This window comes from Mustela putorius, unplaced genomic scaffold (genome assembly GCF_011764305.1).
Source record: "Mustela putorius furo isolate JIRA1106 unplaced genomic scaffold, ASM1176430v1.1 tig00000743_pilon_pilon_pilon, whole genome shotgun sequence".
In the NCBI taxonomy this organism is placed as follows: domain Eukaryota; kingdom Metazoa; phylum Chordata; class Mammalia; order Carnivora; family Mustelidae; genus Mustela; species Mustela putorius.
The window spans coordinates 7,704,786-7,732,780 of NW_025421464.1; the positions used below are offsets into that span (position 1 = coordinate 7,704,786).

The window sequence follows — 27,995 nt, forward strand, 5'->3', positions numbered from 1 at the left end:
CCAGAGCTCCTGTCATCTGAGGGCTGGAGTGGGGTGACAGGTTCTGATTCCACCATGGCTCACTCACACGGCGGGTGGCAGGAGGCCCCAGTCCTCACTGAGTGTCCTCTCTATAGGGCTGCCTGCATGTCGTCTCGACGTGGCGGCTGCTTCCCCGAGTGAGTGATCCAAGGAGCGAGCCAGAGCCCACCCTCTCTTTTGTGACGCAGCCTCAGAAGCCACACTCCATCCTGTAGAGCCACACGCCAGTCAGCTCTAGTCAGTGCGAAGCCTACGGCAAAGGCACATGTGGGCAGCGTTTGGACACTGGCTGCCACACCTGGGCTACCCTGAGGCTCTATCTTGTGGTCATCCCACAAGAGTGCCAAAAATGCTCACGCCCTAGAGCCACCATTTGGTGGCTGAGAGCTTGAGGACATTCCCATGGAGGGTTTGTGTCAGGGGAGAGGCACCTAATTCATGTCATGATGTTATTGTTGTCACCATCATCAATACTCTGTGACCTTCCTGTCAGATAACCTCACGAGGTTATAACCCCTATTTTACAGATGGGAGAAACTGAGGCTCAGGTAGAGAAGATGACATGCCTGGCATCAGATCACTGGCTAACAGGGTCTGAATCCTCAGCCGTGACACCCGTGTTTGCATGCCAGATGCCATGCTTAGGTGGCTTGCCTGTCCCCCAGTGGTACGTTCTGGTGTCCCCACTACAGACTGAGAATGGTTATAGCAAAGGTCAGACCAGCCCATTCATTCCTCTGGCTCAGAGCCTGGTGCAGGATGTGCTGGCAGAATAGGAAACAGGAAGGCTCTGGGCTGCAGATCCCCAGCTCTTGAGACCTGGGGTCAGGCTTAGCTCTAAGACATGCATGGGACTCGTCCTGGCAGAGCAAGGGACTAGAGTCCCTTACTAGCTGAGTGGTTTGACTAGGAAGCTGATTAGACTCACTGTGCCTCAGTATCCCGGTTATAAAATAGGAGTGATCGGAGAGGCTGCCTCGCTTCTGCCTGGGGCTGTTGTGGGGATTCGGTGAGCTAATTCCTGCTCTGTGCTGGGCACACAGTAAGTGCTCAGTACATGCTATTGTATTGCTATTACCAGCTTGTTAGATGCTGATGTGTTTGCTCTCTGTTCCCACATCTGATTGAGTCCTGGGGTAGGATGGTGGAGGACAGTCCGTTTTCATCTGCTGCTGGGAGCATCAGTAAATGATCCCCAGATCCTAGGGCTGAGGACATTCTCAAGTCCCAGACTAAACTCTGCCTCCAGCAGCGGCCCGGTCAGTCCTCCCCAAGCCAAGCCTTGCTCAAGAAGCTCTGGAAAATCTGCAGACTTGCTCTCCTCCCGGCCCAGCCAGCTACCCTCTGATTGAGGAGTGGTTTTTCTGTGTTCTACAGCAGAAACGCTCATGTTCCCCCTGCCCAGCTGGGCGCCCAGGTTTCTGCAAGCTTGCACAGGAGGCTGTGTGTGCCACAGCCAGAAGAGGCCAGAGGACAGGTGGTGGGTGGTGGTCCTGGGTGGCAGGGAGCTGCCCTGCTAGGAGATAGCTTCTGTTCTGATGTGGCCAGTGAGCAGGGCCTGTACCAGAAATGACAAAACCAAACACCAGCACATGAAACCCCCCATCTGTCAAACAGGAAGCAGGGTCAGGATAAAAATACCTTCCTTCCTGCAGCTGCAGTCCCCACCACCCTGGCTTCAGAAGGTCACGTTCTTGACAGGAAGCTCAGCTGCTTGGGGTGGCTGAGCTGGGGGCGTGCCCGTGGGGAGAGAGGTGAGCAGCGACAGCAGGCTCTCAGGGCTCTGTGCCCCGCATTTCTTGGCAGGTGAAGATGTGGAACCTGATCTGCCCACGCCCCTCCTGGCCAGGATGCAATGGTCTACCTCGAATGTATATTGATTTCTTCCTCTCATGTCTGGGACCTTGAAGCTTTTATTGTAGGAGGGAAAGGACTGTGGTTTTCAACATGCTTTGTTAGCTTAAAAGCGCTGCACCAGAGATCAGCAAGTTTGCTCTGTAAAGGGCCGGATAAGAACTGTTGTAGGCTGTGTGGGGCGCCCTGTCTCTGTTCTGATGGCGGAAGCAACCAAAAGCCGTATACAAACTCACGAGCTTGCATTCTGTTTCAGCTTCATTTACGGACACTGATATTTGGCTTTCACCTAATTTCCATGTGTCATGAAATAGGATTCTTCATTGATTTTTTTCCCCCAACCATTAGAAAAATATAGAAACCATCCTTAACTTGCAAGCAGCTCAAAATTGCACGACTGAGCCATTGGACCAGAGTTGGCCAACCCTTGCCTGACACAAATGAAGGGATATCATTATTGGTTCTATTTAACTTCCTACCTGACACAGGGGTCTCAGCTTCAGCGTTTGCTTCATGGAATCAAACCAGCTTGAGACCCCTTACTCCCCTAGAAATTTCACCAGAAATGTAGTTCTTACCACTTGGCTGTCATTCGATAGAGGGTTTTTGGTTTTTAGTGGAACTGGAAAATTCTGGTTATGAAGGTAGCACCTACGTATTTTTAAATGCTTGGAAAGTTCTGGCCACCATAAAATAAAAAGCACTGATAGCCACAGTTCATATCTTAATTTTCTTTTTCCAGTGAGCCACGTGTGCCTGCGTGGAATGCATTTTTCCTTTCCAAGTGAGATTGCATTGAACGTACGGTTTTGATCTCTGGTTTTCCATTCTACACTATATATCAGACATTTCCCACATCATTAAAAATTCCTCAAAGACCCAAGCTGCAGAATATTCCATCACGTGAATGTTCCATAATTTACCTAATCAGTCTCCAATTGTGTAGACATTTGGGTTGCTTCTGGCAATTCTCGGTTGTGAACAGTGTCTCTAAACAATGCTTCTGTGAGCGTCCTTGTCCGTAAATCTTACCCCCGACCCCTCCTCTTTTCTTTCGTGTGTGTATGTGCCTGAGATACGGGGGAAGAAACTGTATTTTCGACTTACATATGGGCAATTTTTGTTGCACTGGATTTTGCTTTGTGGATTATGTGATTCATGGGGTTTTCTCATGATGATGACTGTGTTCTCCCCACCCTACAACTGACCCCCAGCAGCCACTGATCTTCTTTGTGTTTAGGATTTCATTTTGAAGTATCTGTTTTTAATCAACCTAACATTGCTTACCTCCTGTTTTTGCCCTGAATTCCATTCTGCATCATAGTAATGTTGCCACCCCCGCTTTCTTTGTGTTTGCGTTTGGCTGGTTTATATTTGAGCATTCCTTTATTTTTAGTCTGTTATTTTGTTGGGATGTATCTCTTGTAAGCAGCACACACTTGACATTTTTTTTTTCTTTTTGACAACCAAATCTTCACTGCTTTATAGGGGAGGGTAGATTCATTTATTGTAGTAGATGTTTAGTTATTTTGGTCATCTTGCCACAGGCCTTGTGATGTTTGTGTTTCTATGTTCTTTCTTCCATTCTGTGACTTTAATGCAGATGGTGCTTATTTTCTTTGATCTTTTCCATTGATATGGAAAACAGAAATCCCGATTTCAGTTTCTTGAGTGGTTACCTTTAAAATTTTCAAAAATCTTGTTTAATTTTCTCAAGCAGACAGGTGGAAGCCCAGAGTGGGATTTGCCCCTGTCCTATGCAACAGAGCACTGAGTTAGAAGAGCAAGACATAGCATCTTTAGGAGAAAACTGAGAGCCAGGCTGACAATCATGGGGGAGGGCAGGGCATGATTATGGGACAGGAGAGTGGACCCGGGGAAACCAGACAGAATGGTCAAATGGGCAGGTGGGAGCTAAAGGAATCTCCCCCTTCATAAGCAACTGAATATGGAATGGCTTTTATTCTTGGTTATATCTGGCTGAGGAATCCCTCGTCACTAGTTATGCCTGAAACACCAGTTGTGCCTGTCAATTGACCACTCTAGGATCGGTTCTCAACACATATTAGCTAAGTGAGCTTGAGCAAATCATGTAAGTTCCTTGTTCAACGAGTTGATAACAGCACCTAAGTCATAGGATTATTGCAGGGTTTAACTGGGATGACACATGTAGCATCTGAGAATAGTGTCTCACTTGGAAAATATTCGGTAAATGTTAGATATTTTTACAATGGCCACGGAGCCATTTTAGTGTTTATATGTATTCAGCCTCTGCCTTTAGGGTGGGAATATTTTTATCTGTTTCTTGCCTGGAGATATGAAATAATTAGATAATTTAAAAAAAATATTACAGAGAGATAAGTAGACAGAGGAGTGTGGTGAGAGAGACAGGGTTGGGGAAGCAACAGGAGGAAATCAGGAAGAGTGCAGGGAGTCTGGGGAGAAGTGGGCCGTTGGGGGGAAACAGCTGGTACCTTGGAGAGTTCCCAGGAGGCCAGGCGCTGCGGGGCAGAAGGGAGATCAGGTTCCTGGATCTCAGGGAAGCTGCAGGGAGAGGTACTGGGAGCATTCTGGAAGCAGAATTAGTGAAGAACAGGGATCTGGCACAGCCGGGGTCCAATGTGTTCATGAATGGAATGGGTGAGGTACAAGGGTTGTGTTTCTGGACCAGCAGTGCCCTCGCCTTGAGTTTGAGGTGCAAGCAGGCAGGCTTTGCAGCTCTGGTGGAGAAACCTTACACATACTCTCTTATTAGATGAGTTAAGAGCAGTTCTCCCTCCCGTGGAGGAAATTCCATACAAACGTCCATGATACACTAGGAAGTTATTCTTCGCCCACTCCCACATTTCAGAAAGACTGCTTTTTTCATGAGCATTGACTGTGGCTTATTTTGTATATAGGTTTCCCTGGTTTCTGTTTGTTAATTTACTTAGATTTTAGTTTTTGAGAAGAGTTGTAGGCTCACAACAAAAATGAGGGTAGGTACAGAGATTTCGCACACCCCCTGGCACCACTCATGCATAGTTTTCCCCATCATCGGCACCCCTTGCCAGAGTGGTGCTTCGGTTACCCCCGATGACCCAGTGCTGACGTATCATCGCTCAAAGACCACAGTTTATCGTAGGGCCCACTCTTGGGGTTGTGCATTCTGTGGGTTTGGACAAATGTCTAATGATGTGTGTCCATCATTATGATATCATCTGGAGAATTTCCAGGGTCCTATAAATCCCTTGTGCTCTGCCTATACATCCTTTCCCCTGCCCAACTCCTGGCAACCACTGGTTATTTTTCAGTGTTTCCATAGTTTTGTCTTTTCCTTAATGTCATATAGTTGGAATAATACAATACATAGACTTTTCAGATTGGCTTCTTTCACCTAGTAATATGCATTTCCAGTTCTCCCATGTCTTTTCATGACCTGATAGCTCATTCCTTTTTAACACTGAATAATATTCCACTGTCTGGAAGTACCATGGTTTGCCCACTTACCTGCTGAAGGACATCTTGGTTACTTCCAAGTGTTGGTGATTTTGTTATAAACATTAGTGTGCAGGTTTTTGTATGTACATAGTTTTCAACTCTTGAGTAGATACTAGGGAATGTGATTGATTACCGGATTGTATGGTAAGAGTACATTTAGTTTTGTAAGAAGCTATCAAACGCTTCTATATCACTTTGCTTTCCCACCAGCAATGGATGAGAGTTGGCTGTATTTATGTGGGTCTGTCTCTAGGCTCTTTATTCTGTTCTATTGATCTGTTTGTTTTTCACCCATACCGTACTGTCTTGATTACTGTTCCTTTGTAGCAAGTGTTGAGGTCAGGTAGTATCAGTCCTCCAACTTTGTTCTCATTCAGTGTGATTTTGGGTCTTTTGTTTCTTCATGTAAACCTTAGAATCAGTTTGTTAATATTCATGAAATCACTTGCTGAGATTTTGATTGGGATTGAATTGAATCTATAGGTCAAGTTAGAAAGAACTAACAAACACTTTGACAATGTTGGATCTTTCTATCCATGAATGTGGAATATTTCTCCATTTATTTTTCTTTGATTTAATTCATTAGGGTTTTGGAACTGTTACAGATAATATATATAATATATATATTTTCCTAGATGTTCCTAGATATCCCTGGTTTCATTTTCTTAGAAGGAATCTTTTATTTGGTAAGTCTCGCAACAAATATTTGTTGAGATCTTACTCTAGGTCCTGGATACTCCAGATAAGAAGACAGACAAGATTTGCCTGCATAGAGTTTGCCTTCTAAAGGGTCTGCAGTCACTTTTCCTGTATACATCTAATACCAGATGTAAGTTACACATACACAGAGGCATCTGATAGCTGATGTGAGTCCCTCTCCACAGCTCCTGTCCGGCACAACCGTGTGTCCTGGGCATGGAGGTTCTGGAAAGGAAAAGGTAATAGCTCCATGCCTGGCATGCCCTCAGCCACCTTGTCTTCATAGTTTTGAAGGTATTGGAGATGCTAAGAGGGACACTGACCTCTTTGTAGAAGTCAAGGGTTGAAGATTCTCTCTGAGATGAAAATATCTGTGGCCTGGGCCAGGGGGCTTGTCTGGAGGAGGAAGCATAGAACCGCCCAAGAGAGGGTGCTCTGGCCACGTCTGAGGCTTGGGTGGAGACTAGGTAGGCTATGATTACAGCTGCAGTCATCAGATGTTGACCAGGAGCTCAAATCATGTCACAGTAGCTAAAAAATTTATCATTCCTACTGTCCCACCCCTCCAGGGCTTAAAGTCTAGCAGAGACACTGACAAATCCATACACAAATACATCACAGCAGTAAGTGTTTTGAGAGGGAACAGAAAGCACACGAGAAGGGTACCTTACCTGGGTGATGAATTCACAGAGAAAGTGACATTTAAGCTGAGACATTTAACCCAAGACCTGGTTAAGAAATAACCAGGCTAAGTAAAGGCAGAGACGGGCAGAGGGATAGCTCATGAGAAGGCCTGGAGATTCAAGAGAGAGGGGGGTGCCTGGTGGACCTGGAAGGGTCTGTGGTAGTTAGGAGGGAAGCTACTGGGAGAGGCAGGCAGAGGCCAGATCATGCAGGGCCCTGAAGGGACCAAGTGGCCAGTGGCTTCCTTCTTCCTTCCCCTTACATGAAGTAAGAATTGAAGACCTACCGTCTACCAGCTACTGTCCCAGGCACTATGGGTATAGTAGCGAATGGGACAGATGCTGTGCTGACCTCACAGAACCTGGGACTGGCAGGGGAAAGAGCTCAAGCAGAGCTTGAGCAGGATGCTCAAGAACAGCTTAGAACCCCTTCCTTTTTTTTTTTTTAAAATTAAGATATCACTCACACACTGTGAAATCTACCTTTGAAGTGTGAATTTGCAGTCTTTAGTATATTCAGAAGGTTGTACAACCATTGCCTCTATCTAGTTCCAGAAAATTTTTATCATCCCAAATGAATCCCTGTACCCTTTAGCTGTCACACCCCAGGGGTCCCTCCTCTCAGCCCCTGTCAACCAGGAATCACTTTCTATCTTTAGGGATTTGTTTATTCTGGAGATTTTATATAAATGGAATCATATGCTGTGTGGCACTTTTGTGTCTGACTTCTTTCCCTTAGTGAAATGTTTTCAAGGGTCATCCATGGTGTGGCACGTGTCAGCATTTTGTTCTTTTTTATGGCTGCATAATATTCCACAGTATGAACAAACCACATTTTTAAAAATTTATTCATCTGTGGATGGGCCCCTGGATGTTTCCACTTCAGGGCCACTATAAATAATGCTACTATAAGCATTTATGTATAAGATTTTTTGTGGATATTTGTGTTTATTCCTCTTGGGTACATCCCTAAGGTCCAAATCCCCGGGTCACATGTTAACCCTGCATTTACTTTTTGAGCTACCGCCAGACTTTTCCATAGTAGCTGCTCCATTTCACGTGCCCACCAGCAATGTATGCAGGTTTCGATGTCCCTTCTTCCTTGCCAACACTGGTATTTTTTCGACATTTTTCTCCAGATGGACCCTGGAGGGAGGCTCCCTGGGGAAGAGCAAGGCCTGGCTCCTGGGGTTTGTGCCTGGGGATGTGACTTTGAGGGAAACCTAGGTCCTCCTCGCCTATCCTCCAGCGCAGCTGTGTCATCGCCCCAGATCCTGGGGTGAACTGCCTGGCAGTGGAACGGGCTGCACCAGCCACTGCAGAAGTCACCATCAGACTTGACTGAGTCTCCGCCCCCAGCCACAGGCAGCTGGGCTTCCCTGGAAGCAGCTATTTCTAGCTGTTTCTGCTCTAGGGAGGAGCGGTGGTGGGCGGAAAGGTTGAAATTGCTCAGTGGAGTGGTTTTGGAGGTGCCCTGCATGAAGGACCCAGGGCAACCCATCTGAGAGTGCTAGTCCCTCTGGCCATGCCTGAGCAGCAGGGTGGGCCCCCCAGCAATCCTGGCTCCCTGGGGAAGGGGAGAGCAGAAGGGCAGGCAGAAGAACTGGTTTGACCAGGCTGTACCTGTGGGACCCTGGGAGACTCTAGGCAAGGCTGACCCGGGACCTGAGGAAGAGGAGGAGGTGGGATCGATGTGGGCGGGGTTTTCCATGGACAGGAGCAGCCGGGTGGGTGGGGGGATGGCAGCTGGCGACAGGCCAACAGAGTGCCTGGAATCGAGTGGGGCGGGGTCTAGTTGGAGTGGAGGTGCGGCAGGAAGACAGACGGACAGGGTGCTGGTACTCAGCCTCCCGTGTCAGCCCCAGAGCTGCGCTCATTCGCCACAGGACCTCAGGCTACGTGTTCACCTCTGTGCCTCACGTCCTCATATGCAGACTGCACTGACAGGGTCGCTGTGATGACTGTCAGTGGTCACTCTCTTGATTACCGAGTCCTGAACGCTGAGCTGTCGGCAATGATCTTGGCCCTTCTTGCACTGCGTCGTCGCTGTGGCTCTCTTCTGCGTTCACCCTCCTCCTCTTCCTGCTGCTCGTGTTCCCTTTCCAGGCCCTTGTTAGGCATCATTTTAGCCAGGTGGCTGAGTGGTCAACCTTTGGAGGCAGCCTGCCGGGGTTAGAAATCCGAATTCTGCTGTTCCCAGACATGTGCCCTTGGGTAAGTCATTTCACTGGTTCAAACCTGAGCCTCAGTTTTCCCATCTGTGGATTGGGGCAGTCACAGGAGACAGGTAATAACAGCAGGTCGTTAATCCCCAAACTGGATCAGGAAGACTGATGGATGGATAGACAGAGGGCTCGACACAGCTCCGAGCACCGTTAGCACCGGGCTGCACGAAGAACAACCAGACGTGTCAGGTGTGGCCTCCTGGCAGGAGGGGAATGAGAGGGTACCCCCCTGCCAGCCTGGGAATGGGCCGAAGGGCCGCTGCAGTCAGCTGCCTGATCTGGCTGCGCTGCCTTTGGAGGCTCAGAGAGAGAGATTTGCTACTTCGTTTCTGTATAAAATCCATATTGTTGCTTTTCAGTTCATGAGTCACATGCCTTGTGGTGTGTCTGCTGGGCTGTGCCCAGGTCCCCACAGTCCTGTGGCCCCAGGAGCAGGCAGCTCTGGGGGCCCCAGAGCATTCTTCCCCTATTACTTTGTACATTCACACAATAGATACGGCTTGGTTTATTTTTGTTTTTGAATAAGAATTTTGTGCATTTAAGATGTATAACAGGGTGTTTCTGTGTGTGTGCGCGCGCGCATGTGCATGTGTAGAAATGATGACTATAGTTAAGCTAATTAACATATCCATCTTTCTTAGATAGTTACCTTTTTTTCTGAGATGTTGGTCAAAGGGTTCAAAGCTGTAGTTACATAGGCGCTAATGCACAGCGTGGTGACTATAGTTAACAATCATAATACTACAGTGAGAACTAGAGGTTTGTTGAGAGAGTAGATTTCAGAGGCTCTTGCTACAGTAGATAATCCTGAGGCCCTTGTTAGGAGCCAGGCTCCCTCGTGGGACCCAAAACACTAAACAAAGAATTATATAATTACCATATACTAACTAATCACCCCGTACTTGTAAACTGGGAGAGGTGCTGTTGTGAAGCCAAAATGCAGAAATGCAAGGTGCTATGGGAGAGAGCAACTCAGGCAACTCGGCTGAAATTGGGGTGATCAGGGAAGGCCTCTCAGAGGAGGTGACCTTTCAGCTGGAATCGGTGTTTCAGGAGGAGTTTGCTGGGCTGAGAGTGAGAAGAAAGAGGGCTCCAAGCCCAGGAAATGGTGTGTGGGAAAGCCTGGAGGAGCCCAGTTTTTGTTTTGTTTCATTTTGACTTGGGAAATGAAAGAAGCCAGTGTGACTGACCCAGTCACTGAGGGATTCAGGAAGGGGCAGAGGTTGGATCAGGCAGTGCCTCGGAAGCAGTGGAAAGGTGGGCTTTGTTGCTGGGTTCTGGGTGGAAGCAGAGGTGAGATGGGGTGGGAGGAGTGTACCCCACAAACATGACTGTGCCAGTCACATGGCCAGGTGACAGCAGCTCGGCCCTGGAGCACCCCTGGCCCGCGGGGATGGACTGAGGTCCACCTCCAGGGGGCAGACACCTCTGTCTGGTCGTCGCGGGCCTGGAGCAGGAGCCACACCTGTGGGGGCGTGTCCCTGACCAGCTGGAGGTCAGGCAGTCTGCTCTGCAGGGTGGAAGGGGTCGGGTGGCAAAAAAAACCCCACAGGCTTATCAGCAGTGATTTCTCCCTGCAGAGGCAACCCGCCACCCGCTTCCTGCCGGGATGGGTCGGTTCAGCCTCACTCGCTACAGCTGGAGATGGAGGGGAGCAGATGGCCCTGCTTGGCCCAGATTCCAGCCAGATTGTCAGGGAGGTGTGGGCGGAGGGACAGGGTTGGTGCCAGCAGCGGGAATATAGGAGAGGAGGGTGGGAGCTGCCTCCTTGCTGTCTTAGTGGGACCTTGCTTGCGTGGGGGGCAGTGGGGACCACTACAATGTGGTTCTTGAAGCAGCAGGGGCTCGGAGCTCTCTAGTGAGATGTCTCTGTCCTTTACAGCCAAGGCACGTGCTCTTGGAAACACAGGATGTCGATGGTTACGTCCCCAGCACCCAGAACCTGGCAGGACCAGGCAGGAGCTTCGTGGCTGTTTTGCATTGGTATTAAAAAATAAATAAGTAAATAATGGTAGTAGCTTTCAGGTATTTTCTTACTTAATCCTCATGGCAGCCCCACAAAGGAGCCCCTGCTGTGATCCCCATTTTACAGATGAGGACACTGAGGAACAGAGAGGAGGAGTAAGTTGCTTACAGCCCCAGCTGAACAAATGTGCAAGAGCAGATGGCTCACGCTGACAAACTGATGACCAAGCCTGAGATCTGGGGCTCTGGGATCCACACTGACCTGGGTGTGGGCAGCCACGTGTGAACACGGCTGGCTAAAAGGGAGAGTGTGTCCCTGTTCTGTTTGTGCTCCCTGAGTTCTAGTTAACCCCTGAGACACCCTCAAGCCAGCTTCCTTCATGGTGCAGGGTGCTTGGAGAGCAAGAGATGAGCCTGGAGAGGTATGGAGACGGGATTGCTGGTACAGCTGATTAAGCTGCACACTGCGCAACTCTAAGGCAAGCCATTCACGTAGACTATGATGAGAGCAATGCCCCCCTGGAATGGGGCAAGGTGGACACCCTGTAGGGGTGACTCCACCATGCAGGACCTTGAAGACCAGGGCCTGCAAACCTTTCCTATAAAGGGCCAGATAGTAAATATTTTAGGCTCTGTGGGTCACACAGTCTCTGCTGTTGTCAGGTGAAAGCAGTCTCAGGCCACGTGTAAAGAAATGAACGTGGATGTGTTGCAGTGAACAACGTGATCTACAGGCACAGGTTGCCTGCCAGACTCAGCCCGTGTACTGTAGTTGGCCAGCCCCACGAAAGGACTGTGGACTTCATTCCAGGAGCAAGGTGGGGCCATGAGAGGGTTTTAAACAGGAAGCTGGAGGAGGCAAGCTCATGTTTAACACAGCCCTGAAAGACCTGACCGCACCCCCCAGGACCTGCGGTGTTCCTTCTGTCCTGTGTGTAGATCCCTGAGCCTGTCTGTCTGCAGGAGGAGGCCCGGCCGGGTCCTGGGGGGCTCCACTGCTGTGGCTCTGCTCTCTCCCGCCTCTCCACACCAGCTGTTAGGGCTCCTGCCAGGCTGGTTCCCTCTCTGTGCCTGGGCCTCGGGGTCAGAGCAGAACAGCCCTGTGGCCAACATTCTGGCCTTCGGACTTAGAGCATCTGATTTGCTGTGCATGGTCACGTGTGACTGGGACTCTCTGTCTCTTCTTCTCCACGGGGGGGGGGGGTAGCTGCAGATTGGGGACCCATGAAAGGAGGCCGTGTACATGGACCCGGGTTCAGAAGGGCGCAGTAAGAAGACACTATGCACGTAGGAATCATTTTCCTTGTGGAGCCAGAGGTGGGAAAGCCTGATCGTGCCCTGGGTGTGGGCGGTGGGGTCTTTGCTCCCTTGTGTCCAGAGCCAGGCTCCTCACTGGAGCAGAGCCCACATACAAGGGGGCCTTGGCTCCAGCATACGAAGGGCTCTGTAGAGATGGGGTGATTTGTCGCAACTTTGGCTGAAAATAACTGCCCGCCATGGGAGTCATTCCGCATCAGGGGCTCCCATGCAGCACGGGGAACACCCCGATAATTACTGTGCACAAATGTTGCTTTTAGCAGCTGGTGTTTAATGTCTGCCTCAAGGAGTGTCTTCTGGGACAGGAAACCTGGCCCACCCTCCGTGCCCCCCACCATGGGATTTGAACCCTTGCCTTATGCGAGCAGAATCTTCCCCAAGCCCCTTCTACATGGGAACATGGGAACACTTCTACTCTTCTGAAGGCCACCTGCCCAGCCCAGGGCATTCCCCATGGCCTGCGGATGGGTGCGCTGGGCCTTGGTGATCTGTGGCCGTGCCATAAATGACCTTACCCAGTGCTGAGGCTGAGACCAGCTACCGGGGCATCTGGGAGGGGCCTGCAGACAGTGCCGCGTGGGGCCGGTGTGGACCATACCCTCTACAGACTCCTGACACTCCTAACCCCCGGTCTGCTGGAGATGGCATCTCTGGCTAGAAGCCTGGTGGAGGCCTCAGTCTCGCCTTCGCGTGGACCTCAGTTCTTACTCAGGCCAAGGAAGCCGTGGGGCTGTGGCCCCAGGAACTGGGTCTGGCGAGGATGGAGCTAAGGGCCCGCGCCCATCCCCCACTGCTCCTGAGACCTTGTCCCCCGCCCCCCACATCCCCAGCACCTGCTGGGGTGCTGACCCAGTATCGGTCCTGCGGAACAGGTGGTCTTCTCCCCGCCCTTCCCAGCTCACTCCTAGTTTCCCCACAGCAGCTTCCTCGTCCTCCCGTGCCTGTTGTAAAGAGTCAGTAGGATGGTCAGCTTCAGGCCACGGGGGAAAGTGGGTCTCAGCCGGGCCCCTCGGATTGCCGCGTGCTGGTGCATGACGGGATGCTGACTCCTGTCCCCTCTGTTGCAGTACGCTACTTCCTGAAGAATAAGGTCAGCCCTGATTTGTGCAATGAGGATGGACTCACAGCCCTGCACCAGGTAAGGCCAGGCTCGCTGGGGTCCCCCGATTGCTGCCCCCCTACCTGAACAGTTACCCCCCTCCCTGCTTTTTCCTGCCCAGAGTCCTTAGGGAGGAGATGGGAAGGAGATCTTTGGCTGCCTCGTCTGAAAGGCTCTTCTCTCCTCAGTGGAGAGATGTGGGTCTGTTACGAACACGCCCCCAGAGCCCTGGTGTGGAGGCACGCCCAGCACACGCGCGCAGCCTCCAGGGACAGGGAGCCTTTGTCCACTGCGTCCTCACTGTCCAGCGAGAGGCTTGCAAACAAAGCAAGTTTGTTTTGAGCTTGAAGTTTATGAAGCGTGTCTATTCACACCCACCAAGGCACCCCTCCACCCTGGTGACGGAGGTGATTGACCTGCCTGGGTGTCATACACCAGGACGTGTGGCCACGAACCAGGTGCTCTCACAGCAGGGCAAAGGGCTAGCCCCCTCGCTGGTCCCCAGCACCCAGCTGCCCCTCCCTGTTTTGCTCTTTACGCTGTGGCCACAGGGATGCTCAGGTCAAAGTCTCACATTACTCAAAGCCCTCGGTGTCTTCCCACAAGGCTCCTCAAGGCCTGGCCCCCAACCAGCACTCTGGGCTTCCTGGCTCTCCAGACTCCAGCCCTCTGGCCTTTCTGTTCCTTCCACACACTGGCTACTCTGCACCGCATTTCTCCCAGCATGTGGGCATGTGGGTATGTGCCCACTTAGCCCCAGTCTGTGGCGAGGGCCCGGGCGCTGGGGTGCGTGATAGGGCATCCCTACCTTCTGAGCACGCCCTCTGGCGGCCGTTTGAACGGTTAGCTGAACTGTTTGATGTTGGCCTCCCTCTGTCCAACTCAGCCTCGTGAGCGCAGAGCCCAGGTCACTTGTTCATTGGTACGTCCTAGTGTCTTCCCCCACGCTGGCATACAGTGGGTGCTCAAGATGTGCATGCTGACTTAAGGAACACACAGAAGCCTCCCTGTGCCCTGGCCCAAGTTTCTGAGCAGGGGGACTTGAATGCAACATGGTGGGTGGGAGGCCAGGCTGTCGGACCCCCGGGCTGGTGAGAGCTTCTCCCTGTGCCCATGAAGGCAGGAAGGGGTGGACAACGACTGACCACTGCCCCCATCCAGGAGCCCCAGGAGCAAGCCCCACCCCTGGCCATCAGCCAAGTGGCTTCCCATGTGTCCTTTTGGCTGCTTTTCCTGTGCACAGGGTGTCCTGCACCCCCTCATTCTAGCTGTATGATCTTGGGCAAGGTACTTAAGCTCTCTGTGCCTCACTTTCCTCATCTGTGAAATCAGAATAACTAGTGCCCACCTCGCTGGGTTGTTGTGAGGATTAAGTGAGTACTCATAACAGCCCTTCGCGTCTCCTGACACAGCACGATCATGAGACGGTGTTGTCATTATTGAAATCCGTCCCATTGCTCGTGTCTGTAGTCACTTCGCTTTTTGTGAAGCATAGGGTGAGCCTCACAACAGCCCTTTGGAATCTTATCCCCATTTTATAGCTCAGGAAACTGAGGCTCAGGGATAGCCCCGTCCAGTTAGAATGTTCTATGACGGTGGGATGTCCTGTACATCTGCCCCGTGCTGGACGGTGGACGGTAGCCACTAGCCGCACAGGACTCCGGAGCACTCGGGATGTTGTTCTGAGGAGCGAATGAGGCAGTTGGTGGCCAAAGGCTAGCGAGGTGGTCCCAGGGCTCCTCCGCTGCACTCCCAGTGGTTATCAATAACGTGACTGGTGGGGCTGTCGTTACTGTTGTCACTGCCCCTGCAACGGACCAAGGAGCACATTAAGAAGCAGCTTCGCATGCCTGGCAAAGGAGAGCGGCTCTTCTCCTCTTGGCAGAGGGAGCCTTTGGGGTTTGTAAACTGAGACTGATGGTTTGGTGAGGGTGCAGGGCGTGGGAAGGGGAGCGCCAGGGAGACGGGGAGGCGGTGAAGCTTCACCAGGCAGTGGGCTGGGGGCAGGGACTTAGGAGATGGCATCCCCAAGTCTGCTGCTAGATTGAATGTGGGAAGGGAGGGGGCGGGAGGAGTCATCAAACGGCAGGTGCCATTTCCCACCTTGGGGAGTGTGGGGGAGGAGGGCTGCCCACGCCACCACCGACCACTGCAACGTGCACCCCAAGCCCAGCCCTTGCTCTGGCTGAGTCTTTCAGGCTGGGCATAGCTCTCACAAGACTGCAATTCTGGGTGCACAATCTTTTCCCTTTTCCACCTGAGCTCCCCTGCCACCCCATCCTCACTTTTCTGGAGCCCTACGGGTGGGTTTTCTGCCTCCACTGTCCCCTGACACGGGGGAGGGGTGGGGCTGAGCCGGTTCTCCTTTGGACAGGGGCTTCTTAGACCCACCTCCCAGCCACTGCCAGCCTGGGGCCCCTTGCTGCTACCCAAGACCTCACTCCAGTGCTTTTGGCGCCCTCTGCTGGCCATGCAGCGCCACTGCGTGGTTCGCTCAACCCTCCTGAGACAGAGCCACCCTTCCTTGAATTCCCTTTACCCCGCAGTTCTGGAGAGATGCCCTTAGACCCAGCCAACCCCAGACCGGCCGGAGCAGGGAGAGAACCTGGATCTCTGGCATCATCTGTGTAAACAGCTGCTCCTTTCCCTTATGCCCTTCTGGTGCTGAGCCGTGGCTCTGCTGGGGATGGGGTTGGGCACCATGTCCCCCTACCCCATATCCACACCCAGGGCTTTGGGTTCCCAAAGGTGCTCCTGATTCTTCTGCTGACATCCAGTCCCTTCTCCCTCTGCCCACAGATACTCCTGTAGGCCCAGCCGCCATCATCTCCTAACTGGATGATTTCAACATAGCTTCTCACTGTCCCTCTCCACTCCCAAAAGTGCTCGCACGCAGTCTGTTCTCCACATCCACCCGAGGGAAGATTAAAAAACAAAACAAAACAAAGCAAAACAAAACAAAAAAATCAAGTCTGATTGTGTTGCTTGTCTGAGTATAACTACAGCGTCTCCCACTGCAAGAGGGCTGAGCCTTACCTGGTTGGGGAGTCCTGAGCCCAGACCCCTGCCTCATCCCCTGCGGCTTCTCCTTGTCTTCCCCCTCTGTCCTCACCTCTCTCTGCTCATGGGCTTGAGGCCCCTCCGTCCCCGTGGAGTCTATCTCTGTCTGTGTCCCTGGAGTGTGAGAGCTCCAACGGCTGTCGGAGCCCTTTGTCTCTCTGAAGGGCTGCCGAGAACCTGTCCTCTCTCCAGGACCGGCCTATATGTGGACAGGGGAGAGCACAGACATGGCCATGTCCTTTCAGGGATTATATTGGGGTCCCCAGAGCCCTGAGGTGGGGGTGGGTGCTCTGGGGGTGAGGCTTGGTTACTTGGGGCTTCCCCAGGAATGGAGCTCCTGGGTCAGAAGTCCCCGAGTCAGAGGTATCAGACTGTGACCTTGGGCCATGCCTTGGAGGTGACTGACAGGGAGAGGGACTCCCCCAACAGCCCCCTTACCCCACCGACACCCACTCCTGCTCCAACCGGAGTCAGCCCTCCCTGCACGTATTTGTTCTCTAAGGTAGAGTCGTCCATACAATTTTGTTTGAAAAAGGCCTTCAGGAATTAAAAATGATTTTAAAGTCTCATTCAAAATTTCCTTTCATTTCACCAACACTTGCAAAAGCATCTTATTGCTGCTCCCTTATGTTTTTTATGTTTCACTTATATTTATGTCTTAAATATTATGAACTTACTCATGGGGAAACTGAGGCTCAGAAAGGTTATGTGGCTTACCCAAGGTCATATAGCATGGAAGTCATACAGATGGATTCAGACTCAGACACAGTTTGGCTCCACTGTCCTTCTCGTGGCCTCCCGAGGGGAAGCTGGCGTGTCCCCACCGGGGTCGAGGCCCTGCGGGAGCTGATCCTGCCTTTGTCTCCCCCTCACCCTCCGCAGTGCTGCATCGACAACTTTGAGGAGATTGTTAAGCTGCTCCTTTCCCATGGTGCCAACGTGAATGCCAAGGACAACGAGCTATGGACGCCCCTGCATGCAGCGGCCACCTGTGGCCACATCAACCTGGTGAAAATCCTCGTTCAGTAGTACGTGGCCCTCTCTCCCCCAGCGGGGCTTCTGCCCTGCCTTCGCTAGCTCTGTGCTGGTTTTGTTTTGTTTCTGCCTTCTGTCTCCCTCCTCTCTCTCCTCTTCCTCTCGGCCACCACTTCCTCTGCCTCTTGTGGTGCCTGGTGTGTCTCTTTCTCCCCACACCCTCCTCCGCCTCTGTTTCTATGTCTCTCTCTCCTCCTCTGCCCCCCCTTCCCTTCCTCCCTCCATCTCTGTGTGCCTTTCCTACTCCTCTTTGTCTCTCTTCATTCTCTCTCTCCCTTTGTGCTGTACCCCCACCCCCAAACCACCACCCTTGCATTGTTGGAATGGTCCCCATTGGTCTTGGTGTGTGATCCTTTTGCCGTGCTGCTGCCTTGGGTTTGCTGGTATTTCGTGGAGGGCGGTTGCATCCGTGTTCATGAGGTATGTGGGTCTGTAGGTTTCCTTCTGTGTAGGGGCTTGGTCTGGCTTCATATCAGGGTATCAGGGTATCAGGGTAGCCCTCTGTTTTTTAAAATCTCTTTCTTTCTGTCTCTGTGAGTCCATGAGTTTATACTCGTCTCCACTACCCTCTTTATGTCTTGTTGCCATTTTTGGCTAGTTTGCTATTAAAAAAAAAAAAAAAAAAGCATCCTTCCTTGGCCCTGTCTCCCAAATGCTATCTACATGCTATTCCTTGGGTCGGGGGTCGGGGGGAGAACCTGCTTGGAGGGGCACCATGTAGCAGTGTCTTCCCTAGGAATAAGGCCATTTCTGCATATGCTATTCTGATGGGCTTTTCCAGTCCTCAAATTCCTTCCTGCTCAGGTTCTGTAAACACAGAAAAAAACAACATTCCATTTCAAGTGGGTTCTATTGAATTCCCTGATAATTGGTGGGCACTTGAACTGGGCAGTGGTCCCTCAGGAATGCAGAAGTGCTAGGGCACTGGGCAGGAAACCAGGGGATTTCAGTGCTGCTGCTTAGAGTGGGTCCTGGGAGGCCACGGAGAGCATCTGAGAGCAAGGAATCAGGAAGAGGGCCCAAGAACAGGTGACCTTTGGCAGAGGTCTCAGCAAAGCAGCACCTCGTCAGGTGGCCGCAGGGGATGATGGAGGTCACAGCGGAGGATCAGAGGGGAGGAACAGCTTGCCCAAGGGCATGTGGCAGCACAGAGACCTCTCCGTGCAGGGCCATTGGGCCTGAGGACTTACTGGTGGGGGCCTGTGCCCACAGCTCTGATGAGGACCTGGGTGTGACTCAGTCTTCCAGGAGCACCTGAACGATGATGGTGCCCAGAGGGAAAGGGAGTGGTGCCAGCCTGGTGCAGCGGGTCCCTACCACTGATCTGTGCCAGAGTCACGTGGCGTGTGGGTTCAGAATACCCACTCCCAAGCCCCCCCGCCAGAGGGTGTTTCAGGGGGTCCGGAGTAGAGTCCAGGAAGCTGCCCTGTATTTCAGGGATGCCTGGGTGATTCTGCGGGGCAGCCCAGAACCACACGTGGGAACCACTGGCCCCAAAAGCAGGTTCTGCCAGGGAGCCCCAAGGCTCGGTCTTGCCCCTGGGCTGTCAGCCTTTGGGGATGGGACTTGGAGATGGTGGGGGAGAGCTTAGGGTGTTTCTGCAGGGGGATGCAGACTGAAACAGAGCCGGGGTTTGAGCCTTGACCCTCCCACGTCCTCACTGTGTGACCTCGGACAACTGGCCGTCTGAGTCTCTGTGTCCTCTTGAGTGAGACGAGCTGACAGGAGCAGCCCACAAGGACTAGGATGAAGATGAAAGAAGACGGTGTGTTTATAGGGCCATTCATGTTATTTATGTTACGGTCACCAGGGAGGACTTTGACATTTGTCCCCAAGTGCCTGCCCGCTGGCCCAACAGAGCAGGAAGCCGGTGGAGGTCTGCTGGGGCTGCTCTCCTGGGAGAAGCCGAGTCCTGAAGCTGCTGTCCTAGCTGGGGGGCCCCAGTAAGGGGGGAAGGGTTGGGGCGCTAGGGTGCACAGCGGAGCTACCAGCGAGAGGCTGGAGGGCAGAGGCTGCCAGACCAACCCCAGCCACACTCCCCTGGCCCTCACTCTCACCCTCTCTCTGCAGTGGGGCCGACTTACTCGCAGTCAACTCGGATGGGAACATGCCGTATGACCTCTGCGAGGACGAGCCCACCCTGGATGTCATTGAGACGTGCATGGCGTACCAGGGTAAGGTCAGGGCGGCGTGCCCTGGTGTGGGCATGGGTGCACCAGTGAGCCGGCTACCTGCCTGCCTCGTGCCCAGCGCTCAGGAAAGGGGATGGATCCTCGTTACGATGGTTATCCCAGTGATTAGCAAGACGAGGACACAGAAGGACCCTTGGAAAGCTGTGCTGTGCAGAGGGAGGCATTGTTCTCTGCCGTGTCACCCACACGCGTGGGCGGCCTCAGCTGGCCCTGTCTCCTCTCCGTCAGCTGTGACAATCCAACTCAATAAACATTCACGAGAAAGATAGATTTCCATTTGGGAAAATAATCAAGAGTCAAGAACATTCGCGGGTGCCCGCTCTGTGCCAGGCACCACGGGGGCTGCCAGGGGCTGGGGTAAACAAGCTGTGGGCTGTTCTCAGCTCACAAATGAGCTTCAGAGAGGAAACAAATGTAGCAATTAGAGACCTGTCCGCCCCACCACCACGGGGACATATTTCTGAAGGTCTCTGCCAGAAGACAGCTCAAATCCAGACCCTTGGCCACAGTGTCAGGGCCGGCTGGGACCCTGCCCTTGAGTTCCTTCCCAGGGCGCTCCGGTAACCATGATGGGGTCCCTCCATTCCTTGGCATCTGGGCTCTGCCTGTCCATCTTTGGCCGACGGTCTGCAGTTTTGTGCCAGTCTGATGAATCTCTGTGCCCCTCTTTAGGAATCGTGTTTTCAAATGCAGTTCTCAGAATCTCAGGATTGATTATAAAGGAACCCAACGATATTAAACTATAGCTACCGAAATATTCCTAAACGTGTTATGTAGAAACTTGATTAATTCACGAAATAGCAAGGTAGCACGTCAGGAAAGTAGGCGCACTTTTTGTTGGTGTTAAAGTCACAGGCATTTCTTGTCATGCTGTGGATTTCACTTTTGGCCTCAGGGAACGAAATGCTACATTTCAGTTCAGGGTTCATGTGAGTGAAATTATAATTTTTTTCCCCTCCTTTTCAGTTTACAGACCTACCCAAGATTCCATCCCAGAATGTTCAATCTAATGGACCTTTGAATAGAACATGTCACTTTTGCTTCCTTAAATACATTTAGTCGCTGCCGGTAACACTCAGACTTGTAGCCAGAGACTCAGGCTACAGAACGTCTGTCTGGGTCCTCACACCTCCCTTGACTCCACTTCGCTATTCAGAAGTTATGTTTGTCCATTCACTCATTCCCATAACGGAAATCCATGAAGCACCGTGCTGCAAACGCAGCCGCGGACGGGAAGGGGGAACTAGCAGAGCCCCTGGTCAGCTAGGTGGTCAGGGGAGGTCAGCAAGGGGGGCGATCCCGTCCAGACCGTGGCCTGGGGCAGAGCCAGCCATTTGAGCGGATGGAGGCAGGTGGATGGTGCAGAGGAACAGAACATCTCACAGTAGTGCCTCCTGGGCATCAGGAAGGAATGGCCCCTGTTCTGTGGGCTGGTGCGTGGGTGTGTGTTCACTGGGCCTGGGAGAGAGTGACCCATGGGCATGGCTGTCTGCTCTCTTGCCCAGCCGCCTGGCCTGTCTGCCCTGCATCCCTCCCTGCCTGGGGCCTGGCCCCGGGGTGCTGACTCGGCCCCCTCTCCCTTTTACAGGCATCACCCAAGAGAAGATCAACGAGATGCGGGCGGCCCCCGAGCAGCAGATGATCGCAGACATCCACTGTATGATCGCAGCGGGCCAGGACCTCGACTGGATAGATGCCCAGGGTGCCACGCTGGTGAGCACATGGGCCAGGCGGGTCGGGCTGGGGGCTCAGCACCAGCCTAGCTGGGGTGGATCTGCATCTGGTTGAGGTTAAGCTGATACAGTTGGGGCCTGTCTGTGGCCTTGAACCTCCTCCAGACTCACTTTGGGGCCAGGGTTGCTCCTGAAATATGGAGAGTTAGCAGAACAGGGCTCAGTGCCTTGGAGAATCTGGCCAGTCTCAGCTGGGGCTGGGGGTCAGGAGCCCTTTTGCTCACCAGCTCTGTCTTCCAGTTCCTCCTTCACCTCATGTTCCCGGAATCCATCCGAGCCCATCACGTGGCCTTCCTCCAGTGGTGCCTCCCACGTAAAGACTGGAGCCACCAGCCACCCACTCGTGCATGCCCCCTTGCTTTGTGCTGTCCATTCCCCTGCCTTAGGATCACCTCTCCCATCCCTCTGCCCAGACTGAGCAGCCTCCCCGAACCTCACTGCGACAGCCTGTCCCCTGGGTTCTTTGGCTTCTGTGTCCAGACACCCAATCATCCATCCATCCATCCATCCAACCCTCCATCCATCGGTTCCTTCCTCCATCCAGGCAACACACACCTGTGTGCCCCAGGCTTCATTAGACCCTGGAGATGGGGAACAAGAGAGCTCTTTCCCTCTCAGGTCTGCCTGATTAGCTCCGCTCAGCCTTTCAGCTCACGTGTCAAGGATTGGAAACGTTGACCTCTCTCCGTAGGCTCTCCTATAGGATGGAGCCCGGTATTGGGGAGGGTCTGGCTCTGAGGCTTTAAACTGAAAACAGGAGCATGGCCTGGGATGCCCACATACCCACCTTCTCCTCACTGATGGCTGGGCCCTGGCCTCGGCTTGGGGTCCATGCTGGCCAGGAGCACTCAGGAGTCTCAAAATCTTGAGCTTACCTGGTAGGACTCAGCAGTCCTGAGAGCCTTCATTGCCCTTTAGGCCTGACCTGTGGCCCAAAGATAGTAAGTGGCCTTCTCACCTGGTTCCTGAGCCCCACCCTCTGCCTCATCCCCTCGCTAACCCATTAATGGGTCCCTGCTCAGCCCAGCCCTCAAAGATAAAGTCACATAGTGAGATGGAACATTGCTGTATGAAGGCAAAGCCAGGATGTCCCAGGGCACACGCCCCTTTGGGTCTGTGGCTGGCCGTCTAGACACACAGGTTTCTTCCTCCTGGACTGAGGCTGGCCTCAGGGTGGCCCAGACCACATGGGCCAGGCCCGTACTGGGTCTCAGGTCTTCCTAGTAAAGTGGGGTTTACTATTCGTCCCTTCCCCACCAGGTTGTTGGGAGGAATAAATGGGATTCTGCATGTAGGTGCGAAGCCCAGAGTCTCTAAACTCTCAGTAGGTATCAGTGGTTCACACTATCATCATTATTATTAACGCTCTCCCTATCCCAGTCATGCCTTTTTATTCCCCGCCCAGTACGAGGCCACACAGATTGTAATGTCTGCTGGCCCTGCCGGCTGTCGTCTCCACAACTGGCAAACATCACACATTTATAAATCAGATGATTATTGTAATTTTCGTGGGTGCCTGCACCAGATCACACCCTGGGCTTCTTCTGCAAATTGAAAAATAAAGGAAAACGTCTGTTTGCCCGAACCTTATAGCAGCTGTACCTCAGGATGAGGCGACGCCTGACCGTCAGGGCTGCGTTCTGAAGGGCTGCTTTCCAGGGCCAAGCCTTCTCTGTCCCACTGTCTGCAACTCTGTTGCCCCAAATCTCAGCACCCCCAGAGCTCCCTGGTCTCCACCTAGCCAGCCTTCTGCTGGCCTCCTTGGGCTCTTCCCTCCGCCTCCCACCTTGGCTAGGCAGCTGGTGTCTCTTTACCTCATCGCCTTCCTCCTTCCTCCATTTCCATGGTGAACCTCGTCATCCCTCACGGCTCTCTGAGAATGTTCATCACTTACTGAGTGTCTGTCACGGGCTAGATGCTTTATGTACTTTCTGGAGATCAAGCAGATGGGACAAGTGAGGTCCCAGTATGGTGTCTATCACCAGAGGCCTTGAATGGTATCAGATAGGAGAGCTGTTACCTCAGCATGAGGCTTTCCTTTATTGGATGTACTGATGGCCTATCGTGTAACGAACAAACCCAAAACTTAGCCTCTTGAAACAACGATCAATATTTATCACCTCACATAGTTTCTGTGATTAGGGAATGGGGAACAGCTCAGCTGGGTAGCTGTGCTTGGGGGTCTCTCAGGAAGCTGCAGTCGTCTGAAGACTGGACTAGGGCTGGAAGATCCACTTCCAAGATGGCGCCCTCATGTGGCTGGCAAGTTAGTGCCCGCTGTCAGCAGGAGGCCTCCATGCTTCACCTCCTCAGGCTTTCTATACTACGTGATGGCTGCTTTGTCCTCGAGGGATTGATCCCAGAGAGCAGGAGGTGGAAGCAGTGATGCCTCTTATGACCTCACCTCAGAAATCACACACCACCACTTCACAATGTCCTACTTGTTAGAAGTGAGTCACTTGTTCTGGCCCACATTCAGAGCAAGAGAATTAAACTTCCTCTCTTAAGGGAGGTATATCAAAGAATGTGTAGACATTTTAAAACCACCACGCTGGGCCTCTGAAACCCCTTCCTTCCAGCTCAGCACATGGTAGGGACTCAGTCAGTGCTGTTGCCTTAACCACAGGGGCCTTCACACCAACCACAGGATAAAGAGTGGCCTTAATAAGACTTTGCAGTGTGGCTGGATTTCTGCTTCCTTCTCTTCCATTCTACCGTCCCTGGAAATGAGCTGGGATTTGGGTTGGGAAGAGGGCTCTCCTGTCTCTAAAAGTGGGACTGGCACCCATAGGGAAGATTCACCTTCCCCTCCCCTTTAGCTGCACATCGCTGGAGCCAACGGATACCTGCGGGCAGCTGAGCTCCTCCTGGACCACGGAGTGCGTGTGGACGTGAAGGACTGGGATGGCTGGGAGCCCCTGCACGCGGCTGCCTTCTGGGGACAGGTAATGCTCGGCAGTGGGACCTGCCCGCTGTCCTTTGGGCTGGCAGTTGGTTCACAGGACCCACTGAAGGTGTTGACTATAGCTAGTTTGTGAGATAGGAAAAGACCTAGAGAGTTTCCAAAAACATTTGATAAGTTGTGTTCTAAGAAGACGATAACACATTTACCAAATTAGGTAATTCTTCATGCTTCTGATTTGGTCCTTTCTCCCTCTGTTTCCCAGATCGAAAACTCTGATTGCAGCTTTTGCAGTCCCTCCTTAGATGCTTGGCAGCTCTAGATTTACAGCAGACTCCTTCTCCTATCCCTTGGCATGGCCCAGGAATGCTGGAGGAGGGGTCAAGCCCATTGTGTTGCCAGGATTCCTGCCTCCAGGGTGCAGGGCCTTCCCTGCAAACCAGCTTTGCCCTATCACTCTTTATGTCAGATCCTGAGAAACGTGGGGGCACTCTATCTACCTCCCAGACTTTTTGAGCCCAGGGGGCATGTGGGCTTCTTCCTGTGTTTCAGATGCAGATGGCAGAGCTGTTGGTGTCCCATGGGGCTAGTCTCAGTGCTAGGACATCCATGGATGAAATGCCAATAGGTAAGTCCAGCATAAAATCCAGAACACCCTTAGCTACTCATTGGGGTTTTTATAGATAGTGGGATAATTGGGTAAAATATAGAGTTGGCTTGATGGTGGACTGGTGTGTGGATGGGTAGCAAAATGAATGAATAAGTTAATGAAGGGTAGATTGTACAGATGGATAGCTGGACGGATGGATAGATAAATGTATTCATGGGTGGGTGGATGGAGGATGGCTGGCTGATGGGTGGATGGATGATGGGTAGATGGATGATGGGTGGATGGATGGATAGAGGATGGGCGGATGATGGGTGGTTGGATGGATGGATGGATGGATGATGGGTAGATGGATGGATAGAGGATGGGCAGATGATGGGTGGATGGATGAATGGATTAATCACTGGTTAGGGATGAATCTACAGATGGATGGCTGGGTCAGTGACTGGGTGGGTAGAGAAATGAAGGGATTGGTTGGATTGAACGTGTAGGTATATATGATCCGAGATATATAGAAGTTCTGGCTTGGGCTACATAGAGTACCTGCTTGTTTCTCTCAATACTTCCTATATCACTGGAGAGTTGATGACTCCTGTTGGAAACTACTGAAGGTGGATGGATCTTTTGGTCATAGCAGAGAACCTTAGGAGCTATGACTATATGGGTCCTGGGCTTCCCATTCTTATCCTTTAAGGATTGGGGTATAGCCCAGGAAGTGAGGCCAGCATTGTTTACTCCCCTCTCTGGATGCCCCCAAAGATGCTGAGAGTTTTCAGTGCGTTGGGTGGCAGCTCCCATGGTCTGGAGGGCTCCTGGGGTCCACCGGTCCTGGCACTGCTCCCCACAACAGCTTCCTCCCCTGCTTCAGACCTGTGTGAGGAGGAGGAGTTCAAAGTCCTGCTGTTGGAGCTAAAACACAAGCATGACGTCATCATGAAGTCACAGCTGAGACACAAGTCATCCTTGAGCCGGAGAACGTCCAGCGCAGGGAGCCGTGGGTGAGTCGGGGCAGGCCGGCCGTGGTTCCTGGGGGCACTCCTGCCTGTGGCGCTTGGGCCCAGCCCTCCAGCAGCTCCTCTCTCCCCTCAGGAAGGTGGTACGTCGAGCCAGCCTGTCGGACAGGACCAACCTGTACAGGAAGGAGTATGAGGGAGAGGCCATACTGTGGCAGCAGCGGAGTGTGGCAGAGGACCAACGGACTGCCACCTACAACGGGGACATCAGGGAGACCAGGACAGACCAAGAGAACAAGGACCCAGTGAGTGGCCTTGTGACCTGCCTCGGTGTCAGCTGCTACTGGGATGGAGGACAGGGCCCCGGCCTGGTCTTGGCCTTTTCATGTCAGAGCCTTCAGGGGGAGGGCTGCTGGACAGCGCCCATACACCAGCTGGCTGGACCCCTTTGGTGCTGGTGGCCCCTGTGCTTCTTGAGGAAGTCCTGGTGTGAGAGTCAGAACTGGGAGCCTTGGCAGCCAGGAGGGTCTCCTAACAGACAAGAAGTCCCTGCTGCGTGCCTGCTGTGCTCTGGTACATCTGGTTCTGGGCTCCCCAAAGGAGAGGCTCAGCACAGCAGTGCCCCCGGGTGCTAACAGCACTAGAACGTTCTGGGGGGGAACATAACAAGATATGGAGAACTGTGTTTATGGAGCACATCTGGTTGGGAAAAATGTGTGGAAATACTGAGCAGGGTACTGGTTGGAGCCATAAGAAGCCTGCTCCGAGAGTAGCTGCTGGTCTGGGCGTTGAACTGCTTTCTTAAGGGGATGCCGTGTCAGTTTCCTAGAATTTCTGGATCCCATTTCCACAAACTCGGTAGCTCAGATCCCTAGAAGTGTGTTCTGTTACAGTTCTGGAGGCCAGAAGTCGAAAGTCTAAGTGTCAACAGCATTGGTTTTTTCTGTGGGCTCCAAAAGGGAATCTGTTGCGTGCCTCTCTCCTAGCTTCATGTGGCTCAGGCACGTGCTGGCTTTGCTCGCCAGACTCCAGTCTCTGCCTCTGTGGTCACATGGCTTCTCCCTTGTGTGTGTCTGTGTCTCTGTTTTCTCTTCTTAGACAGCAGTCATTGGATTAGTGCCCACAATCCAGGATGACCCCATTTTAACTTATTATATCTGCGAAGACTCTGCCTCCAACTAAAGTCACATTCAGATACGTGGGGCGACCAGGAATTTTGGGAGGACCCTGTGTTACTTAGTACCAACAGGCTTGGGTTTCATGCATGGCTGCTGGCTTGCTGAGTGGGGCCAGCAAGTTTGGGGCAGAATTGCTGGGGACAGAAACAGAGAGGCTGACTGTCCATAGCAGTGGTCTGCCTTTTTGGTATATCCACCAATGATAAGCAGCTGAAAACAGTTCTGGAAAGTATTGCTTTGGTGGAATGAAAAATGATTAGCCCAGCGTACCCGTGCATCTCTGTGGGACCTGCCCTCCAGCTGGAACAGTGAGGTCACATGAAGGCTGATCTGAAGCCGGGAAAGGTGCCCACCCAAGGGAATCCAGTCACAGCCCTGGCTGGGGACAGAGAGGGCGCCTCAGAGGCTCTGTTGTGCCTACTTCTAGGGTCGGGGAGAAGAGAGATGCAGACTGAAATTAAATCACATTTATTTAACTTTCCTTTGTGAGTGCGGTGAAGTTATGTTCAGTACATGAATTTGAAATGGGTTTTTCAGTTGAACTTTTGTAAACATGTCCCCTGAGATGAATGCATGGAGCATTTCCATCACCCCAGAAAGTTCCTGGTTCCGTGTCAGCAGTCCTCCTGCCCTAAAAGGCAGCTCTGTTTACCTTTGAGCACTGAAGAGCAGGTTTGCGCCCACATCTGCGTGTGAATGGCCTCAGCAGTCTGTAGTCTTGTGTGTCTGACTTACTTGGAGACCCTGAGACTCATCCCTGTGCAGGCACAGAGCTGCAGCTCAGCCTTTTCCCTCACTCTGGAGAGTTCTGTTGTTTAAATATGTGACAGCACATGTGTCCATTCTTCTGCTGGTGGACATTTGGGCTGTTTCAAGTGTGGGGCTACTTTGAATAAAGCTGCTCAAAACATTCTCCGACGGGTTTTTGGTGGGCATAAGCCCTATTTTCTGTAGGACCGTGTAGCCAGGAATGCAGAACAGCTCATGGGGAG

At 52.4% G+C, this 27,995-nt stretch overlaps 1 protein-coding gene across 2 annotated transcripts in view; it reads left to right on the forward strand.

Annotated features, from left to right (window-relative positions):
- The window catches only part of PPP1R16B (protein phosphatase 1 regulatory subunit 16B), a 91,655-nt gene that overhangs the window by 54,957 nt on the left and 8,703 nt on the right, over positions 1 to 27,995 (forward strand). The window contains exons 3-10 of one of the 2 annotated variants that reach the window (XM_004746435.3): positions 13,312 to 13,382; positions 17,286 to 17,431; positions 19,509 to 19,612; positions 21,219 to 21,343; positions 24,183 to 24,308; positions 24,818 to 24,893; positions 25,741 to 25,870; positions 25,962 to 26,130. In XM_004746435.3, the coding sequence (XP_004746492.1) occupies positions 13,312 to 13,382; positions 17,286 to 17,431; positions 19,509 to 19,612; positions 21,219 to 21,343; positions 24,183 to 24,308; positions 24,818 to 24,893; positions 25,741 to 25,870; positions 25,962 to 26,130 (947 nt within the window). The remainder of the gene's footprint in view (positions 1 to 13,311; positions 13,383 to 17,285; positions 17,432 to 19,508; positions 19,613 to 21,218; positions 21,344 to 24,182; positions 24,309 to 24,817; positions 24,894 to 25,740; positions 25,871 to 25,961; positions 26,131 to 27,995) is intronic. The other variant, XM_004746437.3, reaches the window with a different exon arrangement.